We start from the raw sequence: 25,604 nt of genomic DNA on the forward strand, positions 1-25,604 counted from the left end.
TAAATGGAAATCACTGTCTTTGTTCAATGCATTTACTCTTTGTCGTGGGTAACCAATAAATCTTTATGTATGTATGTTTATGTCTATGTATGAATTGTTGTTTAAATATTTGTATTAGATTTTGATTGTCTATTTCTGCTATTTTTGTTTTTGTTAATGTACGCAGTTTTTCTATAGTATTTTTATTGTTCATTGTTATCCCGTATAATTTTTTTGTAAAACATTTTATAATTGGCATTAGTTTATAATTTGATTGTTTGTGGTTAAATTACAATTAATTATTCAAACTGTTTTTTCCACATATAAAATAATATTTTGTGAATGCGGTCTCGTAAAATTAACTTAATTTATTACAATATATTTAATTTTATTTAAACCATAAAGGAAGCAAAAACAAATGGAAAAAAGTAATGAACACATCAAATTTATAGTAAACTGTCATGGTATTTTGGAAAACGTTTATTTGGTTTGAATTTTATGGATTTTTATGTATGTATATGTGCAATTTCATGTTAAGTTACCCAACTAAAAAAATGTTTTGGATAAAATTTGCATCGCGGTTAGTAGTCGTGACATACATTTTCAACACTATCAGTCAAGAACTGCCGGAGTTATGGGGAGTTAAAGTTGGACATTTTGGTCCTACAGCTATTTTTTTGAATAAGTGTATCTTTTCACCTACTGGTCCTAGGAGTTTAGAGAGCTATTTCTTCCCTGTTTCATAAAGTATAAAGTACCCTATATTATAATAGTGGGAAGAGTATTATGCGTTTGTGCTGATGTTTGTTATACCCACAAGTTTTTGTCCTACAGCCATCTTAAAGTATACCAATCGTCTGTAATTTAATGAAATTTAACACATACTTTCCTATTGAAAATGTTTAAAATTGATATATTATTTCATATAGCCCCCATACAACCTAACACTCGAAGGGAGCTTCTGAGCACATAATTATGTTAAATGTCTTGTAGCACTTTAAAAGTCGGCAAAAATTAGTTTTTTTTAAGTCATAATGATACTGTTGACTTTCGTAATAATCGGGACATATTTGACCTCCATATTTGACCTTCACTTACAAACAGTAATAACTTGGTGATATTTTGCATAAATAACTAATATAGATTTAAATCGCTCTACCAAAATTTTTAAGGATAGGACCATATAACAATCACTACTTTTTTAATTTTTTTTTTGTTCTAAACAAAGCTTGTGTCATAATAATCGTTAAAATAAGCTTTTGGAGAAAATTCCATTTAGTTTATGTTTTGACATGTTTTACCTTAAGATTTTTTTTATTTTAAAATCAAACTTAATTAAAATATAATTGATAAACTACATCTACATAAGTAATTGTATCAACTGCCAGGAAAATAAATCAATAAATAATTGCATTAAAATTTTGCCATTAAACTGCTGACACCTGACGCGTATGATTAATGTTAATTAACACAATGCATAAACACAAATAAAGTATACGATACATTGTTATCATATTAACACTGTATGTCACATTCAAATAAGCGATCATACAGCGATAAATGCCTTCATTGGTAAAAATAATTAAAATAAATTGTTTTAAACAAACTAAATAAATATACTTACGTACCGTTTAATTGAATTGTTATAAATTCTTTAAAAAAGGAAATAGCAAACATTTGTATGTCTCTTTTTTGGTTTTTGTTTTGTACAGTTTTTATTTAAACCATTTTATTGAATAAAAATAATAATAAAATTAAAGTAAAATAAAACTAAATAAAATTTTCCATAATATATTTTTCTTTCTCCATTTTACTTTTAAGAGTTATTTAAAAAAAATATCTTCATCACGCTAATTTTTTTCTTATTTTTTTTTTCTAATGCATTTGTTTTTTGTTTATTTATTTTTTTTAATATATATTTTTGTTTAATTTCAATATTTGTAATTTGACTAATCAATTATGTTTTTATTTCATTTATATACACGTAGGGTAATAATAATACGTGTATATTGAAATGTATGTATGTATGTAATCCTTTTGTTTTTTTACATTTAATATGTAAATTAAAATTAAATTGGAAAATAAAGTATAAAAGAATAGTATTAATAAAAAAGTTTATAGTTTTTTTGTATTTGTTTATTTAATTAAATTAAATTATCTTTTTTGCTGCATATTCACACACTCTACATCATTTTAAGTTAAAATGTTGGGTTTTAAATTTATAAAATAGTTTATGATTGTTTTTTATTATTTGTTAAAAAATACAATTGTAATATATGTACTCAATTACTTAACAATTAATAAAGTAAGGGCAAAAATTAGCCTAAAATAGGAATAAATCGGAATAATATTTGGGGGGAGGGTGTCTTAGGGAAACAAATCATTTTATACAATTATCGATTTATTAGAGCCTTTGAGCTTTTAAAAAAAAAATTTTATACAAGGTTTATAAAACTAAATTTCCATACAAAATTTGATTTATAAACCATTTATAAAATAAAAATTTGTTTTTGAATAATGCCTTTAGTTTTTATTAATTTAATATTTAATTTTTTTGATCTTTGAATTTCATTCATAAATTATTTCAAGCGCTTATTTTAGAATGTATAATATAAAAAAAGAAAACAAAATATACTCTACATGTTGCTTTTTTCAACCGTGTGTTAGAAAAATATAACAATAGAGCACATTTTTCTTGTTTTCACTATGTTTTGCCTCATAATGATAAAAATTCTTGTATATTAACAACTAATTGTTTTGAAAGTTTGCTCATACATATCTCCATTATTTGTGGACTCAATTTTTCTGCTTTCATAAAATGATTTGGATCAGCTACATATAAATACAGACGGATTTTTTGCTGATAACACAGAATGATTGTAGATTTGGATCAAAATAGGATCCACAGTAAATACTTAGACAACTACATATCGTTCTGATTACATAGAAGTACTTCAGTAAGCTTATGTATAAGTTTTTTAACGCGATCTACATTGACTGATTTTTCAATTGCTTGTAAGCGATTGTTGTACTTGCCTCGAATGACATCACCATGTTAAAATGACTTTTGCATTTTAACATCTTCAAATGTTATTGCAAAAAATATTTCCTTTGTACACAAGTGTAAGCGATAGTTGATCTAAATCTCTATATATGGTCAACTTTTGTAATGAGTTAAGAATTTTTCTACATTTCCGATTACATAAATATACATTCCCCCCACCTTCATGTGAAGTTGAAAGTAGTAAAATCAAATAATAGAGAATAAATCGTTGTAGAAAAATACCCTCAATTTCTAACTTTAAAATACTGTAGAGTTGAAAATATTTAAAAGTTATTCTAAACCCAACTAAATAATAGAAAATTATACACATATTTGTTTTTGTTTTACTTCAATAAATCTTTATTTTTTTAATTTAATTTTTAATTTATTTCATTCGTATTTTGATATGTGTGTGTTTGTTTTAAATATTACATAATAATAATTAGCTGGTTATCAACATAATTTTATATGTTCAAGTGTGTGTTTTATGTTTGTACGGCTGTGTGAGTGTACTGTTTACACAAACTTATGCGGTGGTTTCACATAAAATACATACAAACTACTATTATTACAAATAATATGTATTAAAAAATTACCAAAAAAAAAAAGAAAAAAACAATTTTATATTTTGCGAAGTTTAAACATGCTACGATATGCTTTGCATAAATATGTATAGATGTTTGTTGGGGTGTGTGTTTGTCTATGTTTTTGTAGTAACAGGAGTGTTAGGGGGAGAATCGAGAATGAGAAGGTAAGATATACTAAGTTAGATAAGCTGAATTTGAAATTGATGATGGTATGGATGTGTGTTAGTATACACTCAAAGAAATAACATGTTTGGACAATGATTATTACAAAAATTGTATTTCCAGACATATTTTTAATAGTTTCAACTAAATTATATCAAATGATTGTCAGAAACATATACACGATAATAATAAAACATATGTTGGTCGTAATTATAAAAAGGATTGTGACAAGTATATACTTTTTTCTTAAAAAACAAACATATGTTTGTGATAATCATTTGAATGATGAAACTAGCATAATTTTGGTGCTCAGTTGTCCGAAGTTATTAATTTACAAATGATTGTGCCATGTTTGAAATTTTTCCTGCAATTATTTTAAAATGATTGCTTTAACCAATTCCAAACTTATTGTTTTCTCTGTGTGTATTTATTTCAATGTAATTAATATTCATTTAATAAACATAAATAAAGATGAATAATGAAAATGATGATGATGATTTTATATTTTTTTGTTTTAATTTTATCGGTTGTAATCATTATTTTCATGTGTAAGTTTTTTGTAATTTATTTGTTTCATTATTATAATAATAAAGGTTTTTTATATATTTTAAAAATAAAAATAATAAAAATACTGTCTGTATAATTATTGTTTTTTATTAAAATTCTACTACATATACACTTTTTTATCAATCATTTTGTTATTTATTGAATACTTTCATAAATAAATTAAGATTTTTTTAAAATAAATTTTGTAAAATATTTGTGTGAAAGTGTTGCTTTTTATGAGTTTAATGTTCTATAGTTTTTTCTTTTTATTATTGATTCCTGTTTTGTTAATTTATTTCTTTTTTTTTCAAATGTAACTTTTTGGTAACTGAAAACTTTTTATCTGATTTAGTTTTCTTATATTTTAAATTTATATTTTTTTGTTTCGTGTTAAAACTCCACATTAACCTGTGCGTGTTGTTTTTTAATAAAATTAATTTTTTATAATGAATTTGTGTTTTACATTCGATATTTCATTGTCATTTTATTGCGTTCTGAATGTGAAAAAATGGCAAACATTATTTTTATATGTTTCTATTAGGCACATTCGTTTTCGTTCTCTCTCGTAGGCCCTCTTATAGAACAATTCAATGGTATTGATTCCACATTAAAATTTACACTTAGTTGCCATTTTTATAGTTGATTGTGCTATTATCGCCATAATAAAAAAATAAAAAAACACAATCTTTGTATTATTGCAATTTCATTTGTTTGGTTGAAATGGAATTGTATACTTTTCAATGAAATTTTATACCCTACAATAAATTATTGGTTCATCAAGTATGCTTGAATTTAATCATTGATAGTTGAATTTTTATAAGCTACACTAATGTAATAGGGAGGGTATTATGCGTTTATGCTGATGTTTGTAACACTCACTTTCTGAGTGGATTTAGCTATGTCCGTCAGTCTGTCTGTCTATCTGTCGAGTATAAATATATTAAATGTTGTATATAAAGAAATAATGAGCAAAATTTAATTTTATATAAATGATATTAGCAATTTACATAATGACGGCCCCTATTGAAATGTTCGATTTTTTACCCACTCTAGCTCAGTTGTTTTTTGCTAACGTCGGGTTCAAATATTTCTCGTTTTCCCTCATTTCGTTTATTTAATTAAATGTATATGAGCATTTTAGTGACAGGCGACTCAATTCCAAAATGGATTTGCAAGAAATTTGCACCAAATACTTTTGGATAGTAGGCCAGACACCAAGCTACAGCTCTATTGATAAAGATTTGCCAGAGTTAGAGTAGGTAAAGGTTAAAAATGTTGGTCATAACTCGTTTTTTTTAATGAGTGTAACTTTTCCATGAAGTTTAAATAGACATTTCTTCAATGTTTTTAATTTTCTCTTTATATATACATATATTTTTTTGTTCTTTTTTTGTTTTTCACAAAAAGGTTACATATTTTCCTTTAAGCGCTTTATAGTCGCTTAATGGGACTCATGTGGGACATCTATCAAAAAAATATTTTTTAGCTCAAAAATAGGATTTGTACAATGTTTTGTACTTCATTATGTTTTGTGATCAAGAACCAAAAAAAACTTAGCGTTTTGAGTTAAAATATACTTTTTATAGATGTAGATACCGAAAAGACTATTTACATTTAAAAATTCAAGTTCCATAATCGATATCAACTTATAGTGACCTATTTGAAATGGCCAAATAGGTTTTAATTTTTTTTAAAAGGGTTTCTTTAGACGTGTTATATTTTTATTAATAAGACTATATTACATATCCATTTATATATAAAACAAACTACATTGTTCTTTTCATATGTAATGTTAATAAGAAAGTATTAAGACTTATATTAATAAATAAAGAAATAATTTGGAACAAATTGTCTGTCACAGAAAAAGTAACATTTTAACCAGAAATGTATTAGAATATTTTTGATAAATATGGGTTTTAGCACTAAAGTTTTCTAAAAACAAATTTTACAGACATTTAAAATTTCTAAAAATGTTTATAGTGTAAAATGTAGGGTACAAAATATTATATAAACTAACGTTTTTATAACAGATCCATTGAATTGTCTTTTTCTACAGTCGTTAATGTTTTGCGAAATATTACAAATATTTATTGCCATTTTTTACCAATATATTTGTGCGAAAATGTTGTCATTTATATTTTTTGTTATTAATATACGAAAAAATAAAAAAAATAACATAAAAAATTAATAGTTTTATTAAATAGCATTTTTTTTCAATACTCATACACCAATAGATATAAAGATATGTATGTTTGACTAAATACAGAAAGTGTATATGTGTAAGTAGAGTTATGGAGTGTGGAAGTGTATGTATAGTATATATGTATATACATAACTGTATTTATTTATAACTATTATTTAAGGTATTTTCCTTTGTTGTTTTGTGTATGTGTGTGTTTTTTATGTAATAATTTATTTTCTTAATGTTATTTACAACTTTGAAGCACGTTATACGTGTTAAACATTTGCTGGCTTTCTTTCTATAATTTATAACTCATCTGATGTGCATTTTTCCTCAATTACTGAAACCTTTTACATAAAATATAAATTGGGTTTTCATTTTATCCTCATTATAAGAGTAGTTAATATAATGTTTGAAAAACAAATTTCTCAAAACCATCATATGTATATATATTTTATTGCTCTGTTCTAACTTTTTCCATATTTATTTTAATTATGGCCATGTGTTATTGTAGTTTTTTGTTGTTGTTTCAGCTCATTAAATACAAACTCATTGTAGTTTTTGAATTCGAGTGTGTGCAAGTTTCTGTGTAATGTTATTTCTATTTAGCGGAGTGAGTAAATTAGAAACTATTTTCACAAAAATGTCTATATATTTATATATTTTCTGTTGTTTTTATAATACAATGAACATAAAATATGACGTCTTTATCAAAACTAAACGCTGCTACTGTCACTGCACTCTGATACAAATAAATTGTAAAAATTCTAATTTATTATGGAAAAAATAGAACATTTAGTAGCAGCATGCAAATGACAATAGTTATAATGATAAATTTAAGATAATAAAATAAATATAAACATAGAGTTTAATGCTTGTTTTAAAACATATGTTTACTAAATTATTAAAAATTTTAAATTACAGTGGTGTTATAGAAATTATAAATTATTATACACTTACCCCCATTTTTACCACCTCCAGTTATACTTTAATGGGTAGTTATTCTTTCAGTTAAGACAATTTTGTATGATAACTGTCAATTTATCTTAAAGTTAAAAATTAAGTAGACATCGTGATAATGGGTACTATATACTCAATGATAAAATTATAATACAAAACTGATCAAATGAAAAATAAAGCAAATATTTTCACTAAATATGCCTTAACATAAAGTGTAAAATAAAATTTGCAATAAATAAAATATCAATTGTTTAATAGGGGTAGTTTTGAAAACACTTATTCATATGATATTTCTACAGTTTTTTTTTTAATAAATTTGGTAAAAGCATACATACATACTAGAGAATTACTAATTATATAAATTAAAAACATACATATATGTATGTGAAAAATAAACTTTTTACTGATAAACAGATTTTTCTTTCTACATAGATTGTCACAAAATTAAAACTTTTGCCTTTCTTACCATTTAAAAATGCTTTTCAATATAAGGACCTTTGACAACTTTTGGCATAAAAGTCATCAATCTTTCTTATTAAAAGCTTTCATTCTTAGAACCTTTTTTATAAAAATGATCTTTCTCCCAAAAAACAAAAAAGATTAGTGAATCTGTGTCCATAAAAAAAAAATTATTCAAAAATATTTAAGGAACACTTTATCTCAAAAGTGTTTTTCTGAATATGTTCAAAAAATTCAGACAACTTTTTAATATATTGTATAAATGTTGTAACAAAAAAATTTTCTTTCCAAGGGCTTTGTTGAAAATAAAAGTTGAAATAAAAAAAATTTTATAACTGAAAACGTGTACATTTTTCTGACGTAATTTTTATTTTACATAAAAGCTTTTATTAGAAATTTGCTTTTCGGGAAAGATTTTTCAATTTTTATATCCATCATCAATAGGGGAACATTGATTTTGTCAATTCAGTTTGTAACACGCCAAAATATTGGTCATAGACCCACAAAAGTATATAAGAGCCATGTTTGTCCGTCTGCCTGTTGAAAGTACGATAGAGTCCAAACGAATAGATCTAGAGGTTTAAAATTTTCTACAAATATTTTCTGTTTGGTATTGAAAATTGGCAAATATCGGCTTATGTTTTTCCTGCAAGTGGCTACCGAAAAACAGCTTCAACTGTCATAACTGTTTTAAAAATGCCATTATTAATAGTGATGAAATTCGACATAAATTAGTTTTATATAAGGCAAATTCTCTTTACCAAATTTTATGAACATCAATCTCTCTAATAAATTTTATAAGGATAGGTCCACAATTGACACTACACCTCGAAATTAGAAAATAACTTTAATGCTCATTCCTAATTTCAAATGCGAGTATAGAGCTGAAATTCGATAATGGAAGGACCCGATAAATTCGTTTACTTTTACTGCCGGTTTCTCTAAATGTCAAAGAACACACTTTTATTCTTACAAATATATTGAAAAAAAAATAAATTTTGTTTTCAATATATTTAAAAGAAAGAATATATTGTTTCGATATTGTGAAACAGGCAATTGTATATAGTAAAAATATTTTGCTCTTTATTAAATTTTAAAACGTTATTAGTTAAACATTTGGAAAATTAAAATTTTTAAGAAATTTTGTTGCACAAATCTAAAATATTTAATGAACATAAACAAAATTTTGGAACGTGTTATGAAACCAGATCGGAAATACGTAGTAATATCAAAATCAAATATATTCTCCACTTTGTTGTTACCTACATACATAATCTAGAAGCTAAATCAGCAACAGAAATGAGTTCAATAATTTTCTTTACAAAGTTATACATAGTAAGATAGTGAAAGTTTAACAACTAATAAAAAAACAAAGTGAAATTACTCCTAAATACTTAACTGATATATATATAGCAAGATGGTGAAAGTTTAACAACATATAACTAATAAAAAACAAAGTGAATTTACTCTTAAATACTTAACAGATGAGTGTTTTTAAACTATTCTATTTTATTGTGATTTTTTTCTAAACTCATTAAATACTTGTGATACCTTCATTTTTATCTCGATTTAAAAACTAAATTTATTGTGTTTAAAGATTTCTTAATATTTTCAGTGTATTGATTGAGTGAGTAAGTGTGTGTGTGATTGTGTTTCATTTAATTGTTTAAATATATTTAGTATATATATATTGTATATCATACAAACTTATGCATAAATTCATTTAACATCTAAGCAGACAGAGATCGATATTCATTTAATTAAAGCCTAATTTAGATTTTATTTAATTATTTGATATCATTTTCATTTCATTAAAGTTTTATTTTGTTTACATTATAAAGTGATTATTATTGTTTTTATAATTATATATACTTACAAACAAATATTCATTAATTTATTTATTTACTTTTATTATTAATTTATTTATTGATTTATTTTACAATATTTTGTTGTTGTTCTACTAAAAAATGTACGTAATACACCATACCACAGCATACCACCAAACGATTTTAAAAACTCAGTTTTTTATGTTAAATTTTTCACTTTAGTGTTTTTTTTTTTTTGTTAAATTACAAATAGAAAAATTAAGCGACCAAAAAATAAAATTATTGTATTTTTTCCATTTAATTGATTTTTATTGTTTTAAGGGGAGGGGCTTGTTTTTGTTGTTTTTTTTTTTGTATTAAGTTTGTTTTGTCAAGTTTTTTAAGGCAACGGATAGTGATTTTGTTCAAAGTCTTTTTGATGATCCGTTAAGGATTTCTTTGAAGTTTCCAAACGTCTATCGGTAATAGCTACAAACGGTAAACGCTGTTTACGTCCTGGTATAAAGCCCGCACCCACTAAACGGGGTGAGGCATCGACTACACGATGATAAATGAAAGAGTTTGTAACCGAAGATGAAGACGCAGCAGAGGAGGGCGAGGAAGGAGAAGTTAAATGATTGTTGCTGCTACTGCTGCTGCTTTGAGTTTTAGATGCATCCGGTGATGTTGTGGTTGTATTTGATACTGATTGCTGTTGTTGTTTATTATTGTAATCATTTGGTGTGTTGGCTGAAAAGCGGCCATTTATTGTTTTACTTACAACTGGAGCTTTATTATAGGCCACAAAGCCACCAGCATTTATAAAGTTATTATTGTTGTTGATATTGTCATTGTTATTTAAATTATTTAGATATGGCAAGGGTACCCTACGAAATTCCGAACCCGAACTGGGTGCAAATTGTGCACTGCGTGATCTGGGACGATTCATATAACCACCGGCTATGGATGGATATGAGGGTAGTTTATGTATTGCTGACTTTTTTGTTGTTGTAGCTGTTACTGCTGGTGTTGATGTTATTAACTTTTCCATTTGCCAATTTGTTATTTCTAAATTTCCGGCTGCCATATTTGCTGATTTAGTTTCAATTTCCTTTTGCCAAATTTCTTGTTCTGACTTGGAATCATCATTAGCAATTTCATCAACACCAACGCCACTCTCGTGTTTAGCACTGTTGCTGTTAAATTCATTCTCCTGTTCATTAGATTCCAATGAAATGCTAACATCTTCATCTGGTAAATGATTTTCAGTGTGTGTATACTGTCTAGCCGCCATTTCATCTCCACCCCCTCCACCACCATCTCTATCACCGTTGACATTGACATATGGATAGGGAGGTGGCTGCGTGGTAGTAGTAGAACTTCTTTGTTGGGCAAATAAATCGTGTATTTGACGTTGACGCTGATGATAACGTTTACGCTTCTCTTTAAGGTAATCATCGTCTATTCGCACTGACATGCTGCCCACACTGGAGTCTCTAGGTCCCGGCTGTAGTTTGGAGCCAGACCATCTTAATTGTGGTGATGTTTTGGTAGGTGGAGCTATGGTACCCTCTAAAAGGTCTAGCAATTGTTTGTTCCGTCTATTAAATTTACGTATATAAGGTGGTAAATTATCATCTTTATTGTCGTTCTCTTCGAAATAGTCATCGTTGTCGTATTCATAGTCTGGATAATTTTCGGATTGTTCTTCACGCATTTGTTCTTCATGCAAACGTGATTGAACCTTGGCTAAGTGTGGCCATTTGGCATAGTAGCGCTCTAGGTCTTTAATATCTGTGATCTGATGGCCCAATTCTCCTATGCCATTCGGACTCATCATTTGTTTTCGCGAAGGTGGTGGCATGGGTGTAGTAGTTGTAACCAAACGTTTCGGTATCATTTTGCGTTGGTAGGCATGATGTCTCGAATGTTTTAATGCTTGATGATGGTGGGGCTGTCGAGCATGCTGCTGCTGTTGATGGTGGTGTTGCTGATGATAATGATGATTACGTGTTTGACCATGGTGTAGCTGACCATGATGCTGTGGTCTGTAGTGATGGTAGGGGGTATAGCCTCCTCTAGAGCGTCCCACACCTATGCCACTGCGTTCCTCTGCCACCGGATTTATCTTCTTATTGCCATTTCTCAACACCGGACTCAATTTTCTATACCAATCATTTGTATCCATTCTCTCACCTTTGGTTATAAATCTAACTTCATTAGCTCTTTCACTATCATCGTCTGGAGTTTCTAGAAAATAATTAATCTGTCCCTCATAAAATGGTTTGGTGGTAGGTTCCTCGACTTTCTCCGTTTCCCTTAAATCGTCCTTATTTTCCTTTTCCGCGCGCGGTTTCAAAACGAATATTGGTGCGGGCGGTATTAGTGATTTAAGTTTTTCCAACTTAAATTTCTTGGCATGTTTATCGCGCAAGTAATTTAAGTCGGTCACCTCTGTATCTTGATTGTCTTTCAAAATGTTTATTGCATTTTTTGTAGGAGTTTGCTGCTGGGTGCTGAGAGCCGTTGTCTGGGGACTGGGAGTGCTAGTGGTTGTCATCATCATTATCTGTGAATAACGCAGATAATCTTTGTATTTCTTTTTATGGGTTTTATGACCGTAACGTTTATTGTTGCGTCTCAGAGATTTTTCCTTTTCGAATGCTGTTTGCTTTTTAACTTCATGTGTTGAATCTATATTCCCATAAAATTGTTGTTTTTTTGTTGGTTTATATTTTTCCATCATTTTGTCGTGTTGTAATTAAAGTTGAACATATAGGGTTGTAAAGTTGAAAGGGATAAAGAAAATAAGATAAAAAAGAAAAATGAAATATGAGGTTTGGTTAGTTAAAGTTTTATTTCTTAACTTTTGATTGAAGTCTTAAATGTTATAAATTCAAAAAACTATAAAAGTGTTATAAACTAAATTAAAAGAAAATCTATTGTATGAATTTAGTTTTTTTTTAATTTATGTTCGAAATGTTAGAAAGGTAATAACTTTTCTTTATCACAAAAAGTGTTTAATTTAAAAAGGAAATTTAAAAAATTAAGTAAATTAAAATTGCTGATGTTAAACTGTATGCTTATTGCGCAGACAGTATTGACTTAGTTCAAAATATAAGATATATCATAGTTTTGACTACAGTTTATACAATGATCAAAACTAAAGTCAATATTGTAGCCTGTACTATAATTCTTGATATTTTTAAATCCATAATATAGTTAAGACTTTACTCCCGTACATATTTTACTTTTATATTATTTTCGAATCACAACTAAAATTCTCTTATTTAAATTTTATGTTTGTTTATAATCACAAATTACTCATATAGTTGTATATTATCCAACTTTTAAATAGCACAATAAAACCTCATTTCCCCTAAAGCGAAAAACCTTAATTTTCATGGACTTTTAACTCGTGCCAACTCAAACAAACATAAAATCTTGTCTATTTAACATTTTATTTTCTCTATTTTGCTGTAAAAAGGAATTCAATTAAGCCTAATTCTGTGTTAATTTTTGTCTAAAATGTCACAAATTAAATGACTTTTCTCATTGTAGTCGTCATACATGATCATACATTTCTACACTTAAGCTGTCTAAAAGTCTATTTGTATATCTGTCTGTCCATTTGTCATTTAGTTCGCTTTCATATACAAAATTACAACTGTTGTTTGTATCTTGTCAGTTTTTGTGTTTTTCCTTTACAGATTTTTCCCTTGTACATTCACCCCTTATTTTAAATACACATGTGTAAATGTTGGTTGCTATGTCCCTCCGTTTTTCAAATGTATTTGTATTTTGGGTATTGTTGTCATTTAATGCTGATTACAGCAGATTCTATTTACAATTCACAAGCAACGATTTAAAAAGAGGTGTCATCCTCCTGCTTCTTTTACATACATATGTACGTCTATTCCGTTTTGTTCTAGGTATTGAGGTTCTGTTGTTCTTGGCTCCATCACCACAATATAGCCGAGTATTTTATGGCAGCAGTTGACATTTTATTGTCGTTGACAATAAAGGTTTATATGTCATTTGTAATCTCATTGTACTGTTTATATTATATTGCTGTTACTGCTGTTGTTGTCGTGTTTTATATTGCTTGTAGCAATGTAGTTGCAGCAATTATTGTTTATCATGTTTGTGTTTAATATTATTGTTGTTGCTTTTGCTGTTGTCATTTAATTTTACAATAAAAGTATTATAAATACCATGATTTAAGGGTTGAGTTAGGAAAACATCAAGCGTTTTAAATAGATTTGCAATTTAGAGTTTAACTGTGGAATGAGTATAGTAAACAAATTACGAATTTAACGCATTGAGTGATAGAAGCAGTTGTAGTACTTTAAAATGAAAAAGGGATAAAGTAGATGCGTATTTTTTTCATTTACTTTATGATTAATAAATCTGATAATCAGTATTTCTCTGACTTTTATATATATATATCAAAGATTTATAAAATAAAACATTGGTTTTTTATATTCATACCTATTTTTCTGTCCATATATGTATGTATTTACGGTATGATTTTATGAAAAATGTAGCGTAATTATATCACTCTACCAAAAGTAAAAGTTTATCTGTGTTAAACACATTTTTTATGCTGAAAATACAAATACTTCAGAATTTGTTCTACAAAAAGTCCATTCTTAATATAAATACTTCAGAACGTGTTTCAGTCCATTCCTAATATGTGAATACAAATGTATGTATGTATATTGTAATGTCACTAACTGCTTCCATGTAATGCATATATTATGTAGTAATAAGAATAATTGAACAATTGATTACAAACTGATGTCACCTTTCTCTGTCAATTAGTGTAATATCTTCATATCTGATTTTTTCATAATTGCCTTTTTTAGTTATATGTCAATCAAGAAATTGACTTTTATTTTTTTTTTTTAACAACAACTTTCTATAATATAATGTTTGTCATAAACATTAATTATAAATATAATTAATTCAGATATTCTCCTTAAATATTTTTATTATATAAGAATAAAGGTAAAGTGACAGCCTTCATAGACCAGTTAATTGCTAGAGTATATTTTCTCTAGGGTTATGCGATTTTTAAGTTATATTGTATTATATTAAATTTTGATGTTTGTGTTACTTGAACATTAAACTAAATTCTCAAGTAAATTGTGTTTTCAGTTACTTAAAGTTGATAAAGAAGACAAACTGTAGACGTGATTAGTTTACTAAGGATTTTATATATACATTTATACATTAGAGTAGATTAATTTCAAAGACTTCAAAACAAAATATTTTTTTTATTTTAATTTTTTAAAATTAAAATTTTAAAATTTTTGTGTAATTAGGACTTTATGTATTATGTTAAAAACTCCTTTTAGAATTTTTTAAGTTTTCAATTTTTTAATAATTATTTAAATTTTTTTTCTCTTACAGGTAAGTCATCACAATCTCATATAAAAGGTGAAATTTTCTTTACAAACTTTTCCAGTTCAAACAATAAAAACCGCTAAGATGTTTGGTTTTGTTTAATGAATTTTTGATATATTTAATTCCAAGTATTTCTGTAGGTAATTCTATAGAATTCCAACCTATTCGTCTTATACAAAATTCAAAAAATCGTTTTATATTTGAAAAATAAACTATAGATACAAAGAACCCTGTTTGTTACATAGTTGTGGGTATAGTAGGCCAGACATACATTTTTATCTCTATCGGTTAAGAACTGCCGGAGTTAGATAGGTTCAAATTTAGACATTTTAAACTATTTTTCTTAGTAAAAAAAGCAATATATTTAAAACAATAATAATTACAATAATTCATATTGTTTTTAGATACATTGATTTTTAAAACGGAATAACAATAGCAACAAACCAAAGTAACATTATAAAAAAAATATATAAATAATCTACGCAGTAAAAACAAAGAAAAAAATTTATATATATTTAAGTATGAAATCAAGTTTAAATAATAATAAATGTTTGCTACGTGTAATAATAGAAGGAACCAAAACGAGAAAAATAAGTTGTAAAGTTTTACTAACCTCTTTCATTATTCTCATCATAAAAACTAAAATCCTTGGGGTTTGATTCTCCTGATGGGTGATGATGATGCTTCTGCTGCTGCTGTTGGAGATGATGGTCTGTAGTTGATGTTGAATTTTCTTTTAAAATGTCATAATATTTTTTCTTAAAATTTTCTTCTTGTGATGATACTTTTGCTACGGCATCCGGATGATTTTCTTCAGTGTTAATTTGGGATTTTAGTTGTTGCTGCTGCTGCTGTAGTAGTTGTTCTTGTTTAAGTTTGGTGTATCTATTGGTGGCATCATCTAAACGAGCAGCACCATTGTGTCTTTTTATTTTACGTGGTATGAAAATATTTGCAAAATTATTATCATTTTTATTTTTACTTTCATTGTTATTATTGTTGTTGTTGTCATTATTGTGAGTATAGCTGTTTGTTTTGAAAATATTGGGATTTTCATTTTCTTCAATATCACCAATGGCATCTTGTATGTGTTGGCTTAGTTGTTGTTGTTGCTGCTGTTGTTGTTTTTGTAATAGTTGCTGCTTTTGCTCGAGTAAATGTTGATGGAATATTTCATAATCGTTAAGATTTTTCTTATTTTTATTATTGTCATCAGTATAATCGACCATGTGCTTAATTTTGTCATTATCTTGATTATTGGTCATTTCTTCATTTGAGTCTGGTCTACTAAATGTCTCATCATCATTTATTATTGTCTTTAGTGTGGACATTTGTTCCTTTTGTTTTTGTTGTTGTTGTTCTCTTTGTTTCTGTTCATGCATTGTTTTAAATTTTTCATATTCCGCACTACCATCATCATCATCTTCATCGTCCAGTTCAAATTTGTCCTCCTCATCTTCATCCGCATCATTATTATCATCATCGTTAAGACTGTCGTTGTCTTTCAAACTTTTTTCTACATCAACATCTCCATATATGTTGTATTGATTTGAATAGTCAATATTGTTTTCATATTTAATTTGTTGCTGCTGTTTTTTCTTTTCCTCGTTTTTATTGTCATTGTTGCTGATGTTGTTACTCTGGAATGTTTTCCTTTCTTTAAACATTTCCTTTTTATTATTATTACTTTTCTTTAAGTTTTTCTTAGTTGTTTCTTCAGTCACAATCTCTTCATCTTCTTCACTGTCGTCTTCATCATTATTATGGTTGTTGTTGTTGGTTTTAATGTTTTTGCTGCTATTGTTGTTACTATTGTTGTTGCTATTTTTGTTATCATCACTTCGTTCACTGGACCTCTGTGACTCAAGTATCTACAAGTGTACATATAAAAATAGCGATTTAAGTGAATATCAAAGTTTTTTGTTCCTGTTTATAGTTGAAGTTGAAAAGGACTTAAAATATATTTTCCTTATTTGAAATCTATTAATTAATTAGAATGGTGGAAATTCGTAAATAAAAATTAAATAAGTAATTATTTGATGTATTATGATGGAATGAAAACTGTTTACCAGTTCAACTTATTAAAAAAAAATGTTTTAAAATTTGGTTCATATTCTTGATTCAGGCCCAGAACAAGATTTAAGCATTTTTGAAAAGTGCAAATAATTCTACCCATAAACTTGCAGAAATTTTCATCAATTTGTCCATTGATTGATTAAAAGTTTGCCGGTTAAACAATTTATCAAACTACTTACAATCGGAGGCAAAGTTTATATTAAAAAAAACATAAAATCTATAATTTTGTTTCATATATTTTTCAGAAATATGTGACGCCTCATCAACTGCATCGTAATCTGCTTTTGATTTATTGCAAAAATCTTCAAATTGATTAATATAAAAAAACATAAAACATATGGGCCAAATCTTCGACATGGTATACCAAAATTTTCATTACTATTTATTTCTATTTTGTAAAATTAAAACAGTTTACTATTTTTTAAATTTTGCTTCTATTTTCTTGAAATATTTGTCTAATGTGCTAATATGTATCAGCTCAACACACATAAGTTACAAGTTTATTATACTGTTCGATAAAAATAAAGTTTGTTTGTTTGAACTTTAAGGAAGTCATAAAAATCATTGATTCTATAAAAACCATGTCTTTTTTTCTTTATTTTTTGAAATCTTAAAACTAAAAAAGCTTAATAAAGTTAAGATTATTAAACTAACAAAAAGAGGTTTAAAAGTTTACTTAAACAAAAAGAGTAGATTATACTTTAAAAAGCCATCAATTCGTTTACGTATAAAATATCTTTCTTCAGTTTATAATCTATAAAATTTATTATATTTAACTAAGAAAAATGTAATAAACTAATGTTCACGGCACATAGTGTATTAACTAAATTTAAAATTTTTCCAAACTTAAATTCAATTCTTTTTCTTTTTTTTCCTATAAAATATATTTTCTTATTCTATACAATTCTGTTAAAAAACAAACTGACCAGACTTGTTTTGCTTTTTCTATCAACTCCCTGGAGGATTTGTACTTCTATTACATAAATATTTATGACTTTTAAAAATTGTTTTCATATTTGTTCTTTACACTATACAAAAGGACACAAAATGAATAATGTACATATGATACACATTCGTTTTTTTCAGTTCAATATTTTTATTAAAATGAAATAAAGACATATTGTAGATATAATAGAAAGGAACAAATAGGGGATAAAGTATTTTCGCATTACGGTAAAAAGAAAATATATAAAAGATAATCGAAAGCTACCAGCAAGTGTCTTTTATAGCATAATACAAATAATTTCAATAGAATTGTTGCTAACCCGGTTTTGCCAATTGAAATAAAAAAGCAGTCAAGCAGGTTTAAAAGGGGTTTAAGTTTCTAACTGTTTGGTTCATTTCATTCTTATGTATTGCATATTAGGAAGTTAATTAATATATAATGTTCGTCTACAAATAACTGATAAAGTAGTCAACTGACAATTGTTTGTATGTATTGTATGAAAAGTTATGTAAAGGACTAATTCTCTTTTGAAATAATATAATTAGATCATGCTAGACACCACGAACTGCAGGAACTCTAACATACATAGCTTCCCAAATTCTTCTATTAGAGTGACTTAGTTACAATCATATAATAGTGTGCATATGTGTAAGTTTAAAGTACTTACCAGATGTGGAAAATTTACTACTATTGCATACTTGCTGTACATATTGTCAAAAAAAAAAAAAAAATAGTGCAAAATACTTTTTTCAAATAGACTAAACTATATAATTTTTAAATAAAATTAGAAACTTCCATTTAATATTGAGAAAATTCTAAATAAAAGTATGATTTTTTAAGAAAAATTTATAAAATAGTTAAAATTAGACATATAGCGAGGCGTACAAGGTTACTTAAAAGCTTATTGTTTAGTGCTGGGTCTAGTCCTTAAACTAGTCCAAAAACAACTGTATTGATTATTTTATAGTCTAGCCTTGTACATTAACTAGGTAATAGATAAGTTTTTAGAATAGTTCATAGACTAGGACTTTCAAAATCAAATCGAAAAAATAGATATGGACTATGTATTCTTACTTGACAAAAAATTCTAAACAGACATCTGACAATGTGTTTTAGATATCTTTTAGGACTATTTTCGTATAGTTCTTTACTGGAAAACTCACTGTCCCTTTATATGTGTATGTATGTATAGTTTTATGTATTTAAGTTTACAAACTAAAGAAATGACCTTATACTACTTACAATATCAGCATCAGAATCTGTATCTGTAGAAGAATCATCATAAGGCAAGTTAACATCAATAATATCATCATCACCATTCAGAATACTTGAGCCTGATGTTGCTGCACTATCACCAACATATTTTTGTTGCAGCTGCTGCTGCTCTAACTGTAAACCTTGTTGCTGTTTGTCTATAATTTCTTGTAGATGTTGTTGGTCAATAATGTCCTCAGGTATTGAGGTCTCATCTTGCATATTGAAATCTGCAATGACAAGAAAAAATAAAAAAAATTAAAGATAAATAGTAAATAGATATTTAAGCTTCAAAATAACTACTACATATTTATAAATGTTAGTTTGTTGGGGTTTCTATCTTTAGAGGATGTACAAATGTTTTGCTGCATGTGACCTGCATAAAATGAAAATCAAATGACCTACAATTTGTTTGTAAAATTTTTTTGTTTAAAATTTCAAAATTGTTTCTATACAAAAAAAAAAAAAAAGAAAACAAACACAAATCTGCATTGTGGTCTATGTGGCCTAGAAATTCTATTATATTTCAGTGTGCCAGCATTTACAATGTTAGTAACTATTGAGGTGTAAAATGTTTCAATTGTTTTATTTTCATATGTTTAGTGTTTGTTGGCAAAAAAAAATCTAAAATATTTTTATAAAGAAATTAACAATATCGAAACACTTGAAATTGTTGATATAATAAATTGGCATATTGTTTCAGTGATTCATTGTTATAAGGTTGAAGTGGTAAATTTTAAGCAGAGCAAAATTTTTTTAATTGTGAATTTGTAATTATTTTTGTTATACGATTTTTATGCTTAAAGCTATATTTTATAATTTTTAATAAGATTTTTTAAATTTGTTTAAAAAATTCCATTCAAAACAAGTATGCATGTCATTATACCGGTGAAGTGCCAAAGAACTAGATCCTTGAAAGCTCCTTAGAAGTACTTTAAAATCATGATAATGTTCAAGAAAACAAGTTCTTGAAGTAGTCGCTAGCTTCAGGATTAATATGTAAAAATATCTTACCACTTATTTAAGAGCTATTTTTTTTTTGATTTGTTCTAAAAACTTATCTTGTTTTAATTTAAAATTAATTTCTTTAAAAAAAAAAAAAAAATTATTTTAAATTGTTTTATTATATTTTTATTTAAACAAAAATTGCTGTTGTACAAACAAATTTAAATTGTTCTCTCATTATAAATCCAATTCATTTTAAATAATTGTCTTGAGATTAAAGAAGAACAAAAAACACAAGAAATAAAAGGAAAAACCATTTAATATTGTATAATTCTTTCGTTTTAAATAAATATTAAAAAAAGTGAGGCAAACATTCTGACAAAGAAAAGTAGACAACAGTAATAATAATTTATCCATACACATTTTTATACTTTTTGAAATGAAAATCATTTCAGTAATTATCCTTAAGGGTATTTTGTGAAAAAAAAAACAGAAATAAAAAAATTAAAATATGAAAAAAAACCATCATGTATAAACGAAAAATTCTCATATGCATGTAAAGGAAACATATTATAATAAAATTCCCATTAGAAACCATAGACATTGTGTACATATTTTCATGTAAAAATTCCTATAGTCTACATGAGAGAAGAGAATAATAGCACAGCGCAACTAAATTAATTTTCAAATCATGTTTTGAGTCGATTTAATAAAACTGTTAGTGGTTTTGATGAGATTTCTGTATTTTAGTATTCGATGAAATTGTACATTTGTTCTCATTATTCTTTTAAGCCTTCTTAAACCTAAACTATTATTTGAATCTCATTTATTTTTTATAGAATATACACAACCATTTAAAGTTACACTCTTCTATGAAAGCATTGTTGAATCTCTAGTGTTTTATATAAATATATTTGTAATGTTATTTTTTCATCTTTATCTACATTGTGTAAAGAATATAAGCGTGTTTGCGTTAAGATCCCCTAACAGAAACAAAAGGGAAAGAAAGTAAAATGTGTAAATCTGATTATTACATCCGTTCACTTACGATTGTCTAAATATAAAACTCAAGTGTATGAGTGTGTCCCCTTTGGTGTTTATGTTGGTGGTGGCAGTTATTTGGTTTTGGGGGAAATATAATAACAATTCAAGAAAAAGTCAATGTATAGTAAATACTTATTTTCAGATATTACTGGTACTTATACGTACTTTCTCACATACCCTTATTATGTGCCTTTATATTTTAACACTTATTATATTTGAGTTTTATTTTGATGACATTATAATATTTTAATCGCCTTATAACCCTTTTTTGTTAGTGTTGGTTTTTGGGTAATTGGTAGTGTCTTGCGGCTATAAACTTAAGTAGAAAATTAATACGCTTAATTTGAGAGGGGTTCTTTAAGCCAGACTATATAAATTATGCTTAAAAATATTATGATTATGACATTGTTTGGGCTAAATGCTTATTATCTGATTTATTGATGTGTTTTTAATGGATATTTATTTCTTACATTGGATTTCTTTTTATTAGAAAAGTCAGTTTCATTTAAAAAACAGTTTTCAGTAGAAAAGTCAGTTTCTAATAGAAAATTCAGTTTTTACTAGTAAAGAAAGTTTCTACTACAAAATTTAATATCTACTAGAAAAGTTAGTTTTCATTAGAAAAGTCATCTTGTAGTAGAAAAATCAGTTTTCAGTAGAAAATTTAATTTTAACTAGAAAAATCAGTTTCTAATAGAAGAGTCTGAGTTTATTTTCACTAGCAAAGTAAGTTTTCACTAGAAAAGACACTTCCACTAGAAAATTAATTACCTCCTAGAAAGTTGCTTTACGCAAGAAAAGACACTTTTTACCAAAAAAATCAGTTTTATCTAAAACAGTCATGCACTATTCACTTAAAATATCACTTTTAACTATAAATGTAGTTTTTCATAAAAAAAACAATTTTTAACTAAAAAAATTCCTTTTTAGTAAAATAGTTTTTTTTATATAAACACTAGAGCCAGATATTCACTATAAAAGTTACTTTTCACCATTGTTAAAATATTACATTTCATTACAAAAAGAAAATGACCACTTAAGTAGAGAAGTCTCATTTTAATAGAAAAGTCTATCACAACAAAGTGATAGATTTAAAACCAACATTTTATAAAATATGCATTTTCTAATTTTTAACACTCTTTCAGTTTCAACTTTTAAGTCTGAAAGCATTTTTAGCAATTTTTGAACTCATAAAAGAATAATAAGAGTATTTTGAATATTTAAGCTTTGGTTTCCCCCCAAAAAAATAAGATCTTTGATTTTGAATTCTGTAAATGGCAGACGAAATTTACATAATCCCAACAAATGTGCAACACACAAAGTAGACACATGCAAAACATGCTTAATATTGTAGACAAGGATGGCTCAATTCCTTTAAGAGCAAAACACAAATATGTTGATATTTATCTTAAAAAACAATAGGATTTGAAATATTTTTTTTAATTACAGATTTTTTCTTATAAGTTTATTTATAAACTTAAAAGCTATTGTTGCAGGCCTTAGCACGAATTGAGGTCTATCTGCCATACAAAATTTTATAATTTTTTGTTTTAAACTGAACCACCCTATTAAGTTTCCAATATACATTATAAATTACAGCTACTAACTAAATGAAAGACTGCAAGTATCCAACAGTTTTACAAGAAATCAATGTATTCCTTTTAGACAGTATTTATCCCAAAAGTCTAATTATTTTTGTGACTTCATTTATGCTTTGTCAATCTTCAGTATTACTTTGAAATCTAAAAAAAACCTCATTAAACACTATCTATGCTTTTAAGGAGGTTGCAATCTATTACAGAGTTATAATATATTTCGTCACTAGAATGGGGAAATTTTCAGGAAATGCAGGGTATTTTTCGTTTGTCATGTAAATGTTTTAGTAAGTATGTTATAGTTTGTGAATGTATTGGTTTAGACATATTAAGTAAAGTGTGTAAAATGAAAATATTTTTTGTTGCATTTTTCTCTAGTGTTTTGAAAGTTTTGAATATTCCTTAAATGTTATTACTAAAGTTGAAACAAACAACTAAAGTTTTGGTTTTGTGTGGCAGGAAAATGAAAATGAAATTTTTAGAAAATTCTATTGTACAAATGCAATTTTTCTTTTAAAATTTTAAAACTATGAACAAATCAAATTGTATGCAAATTTTAAATGGGTAAATTTGACTTCTTTTGACAAAGATTGTTTTCTTTTTTTTTTTTTTGAAAATGTATTAATTTTTTTGTTGGAAAAATGGTGTGAACACAGTTTGACATTATATTCTCTACATATCTTTATAAAGAAGTCCACAAACTCTTACTATTTGCTCAATTTAATGCATATTCGAAAAGTACTCTTTTCGTGTGTTTAAATTCAAGTTTATTATTCAAAGTATAAGTTATATTGGTAAATAATAAATTTTGTTTTTTTTTCTCATATTATTTCTTCATAAATATTCTACCATAAAAATTTTAACCAAATGTTTCATACTTATTACATTTAACTCAAACAAATTCCCTTTTAAACGTAATGCTATAAATATCGTTAACACAAAATTTATACAGACAGATAAAATGAAAATAAATGTTTCACTTTTAAAAATTTGTTCCACTTAGCGTATGATTACTGAAAGTACTAATAAATATCACACATACGTTGTGGCGGTGTAAATATTTTCACCAAAATATAAATTAATATACACAAAAATAAAACCTTAATTTACCGGTTCTTATATTATTCGACAAAAAGAACCTCATTAAAAATTCATTTTTCTTAACAACATACTAATTAAAACATTTCATATTTCATCAGTACAAAAAAACCCCTTTCATTCTTTCCGATGTAAAAAGTAAAAAAAATTATGTGTAAAATATGACCCTTTTTTATATAACAATTTTATGGTACCAAAAAAATACAAACATACATACAAAAAATTTTAATAAAGAAACCTGATGAAAAAGATAAAAAAGCATGAAAACAAAAATAAAGACATACATTTTCCAGCAACAATATACAAAAGAAAAATAAAAAGTAAATTAAAAAAATTGTATAACTAGAAGTATTATTATAATAATAAGAGGAGAGAAAACATTGTTGCAAAACAAAATGCAAACAAAATGATACAACAGGTTAAATATAAAGACCTTAACATAAGTGTAAGTATGTAAATGTCCTTTGTGTTTATGTATGTTTTTTGTGTATATGAAAATATTACATAAAAAACAACCTATTGGACTTTCAACAATATACTTAATGTATGTATATAGATATTTATATTAGGTTGGTCGTTTAAACCTTGCTCAGCTATAGATTTTTATTATAAATTTTAGCCTGTAGTTCTCAAAACTTCTTGGTAAATAAAGATCGCTGTGATAAATTATCAAAATAAATATTTATACATATGAGCAATTTCAATATCCCGATTTGATTAGTACTATTTGATAATTGATAAAAATCGATACTATGCTCTATCGGTCAATAACTGCAAATGTTAGATTTTAGTTAGTTATGCAGCAGATAACTGAAGTATTGTTTTCCTTTTTGATACAAATTCTCGATGCATTCCTAATACACTTTTACTTATATCTGTGTTTCCCTAAATATAAAAATATTTCCTTTATATATACAAATATGTAGCATGTTTTGTCTGTGAACATTTCTTTTTTATATATTTTAAGTTTGCAAACCTGCTTTAATCTAGATATACATGACCTGACCACAATATTGTATTTTGTATACATTTTTAATCAGTAAACTAAGCATAGAAAAAAGGTTTGATAGAAAAGTTGCACAAATATATTACACACACTTACACATATCAAAGTAATGTTAAAAACTCACCTACATTTACATCACACATACAATTATCTACATCAATAGAAAAATATGTGTGTATGAGAGTTTATGTAGGATATGTGCGATAGCATATTCTTCTTATCAATCATCTAACTTGACAGGTGCCTTACTTCAAAAACAAGTAAAAGTTTAGTTTTTTTAGCAATTTGTCCCGAAAAAAGCAATTCCATGAATTGTTATAGTTCGTATGCAATGAGAATTTTGTATAATATTATTATTAAAAATTATTAGGCAACCTTTAATAAAAAATGTTAATTGCACAACTTTTTCAAAGATTAGCATAATGTTAATATGTTACTTAATTTATTAGGGATAATTTATGCAACAAGAAAATTGAAAAAAAAGCAGAGCGAGAAGTATGGAATAAGT

At 26.4% G+C, this 25,604-nt stretch overlaps 1 protein-coding gene and 1 long non-coding RNA gene across 7 annotated transcripts in view; one reads left to right on the plus strand and one right to left on the minus strand.

Annotated features, from left to right (window-relative positions):
• Nucleotides 1-25,604, plus strand: part of LOC124418683 — a 220,554-nt gene that overhangs the window by 54,356 nt on the left and 140,594 nt on the right. The gene's annotated exons all lie outside the window — the stretch shown is intronic.
• The window catches only part of LOC111680232 (probable WRKY transcription factor protein 1), a 70,203-nt gene continuing 47,115 nt past the window's right edge, over nt 2,517-25,604 (minus strand). For all 6 annotated transcript variants that reach the window (XM_046945632.1, XM_046945631.1, XM_046945630.1 and 3 more), the window contains exons 3-5: nt 19,397-19,638; nt 15,746-17,003; nt 2,517-12,417 (exon numbers count right to left, since the gene is read on the minus strand). In XM_046945632.1, coding sequence (XP_046801588.1) covers nt 10,124-12,417; nt 15,746-17,003; nt 19,397-19,638 — 3,794 coding nt within the window. In that variant the 3' untranslated portion in view covers nt 2,517-10,123. The remainder of the gene's footprint in view (nt 12,418-15,745; nt 17,004-19,396; nt 19,639-25,604) is intronic.

This window comes from Lucilia cuprina, chromosome 3 (genome assembly GCF_022045245.1).
Source record: "Lucilia cuprina isolate Lc7/37 chromosome 3, ASM2204524v1, whole genome shotgun sequence".
Lineage (NCBI taxonomy): Eukaryota > Metazoa > Arthropoda > Insecta > Diptera > Calliphoridae > Lucilia > Lucilia cuprina.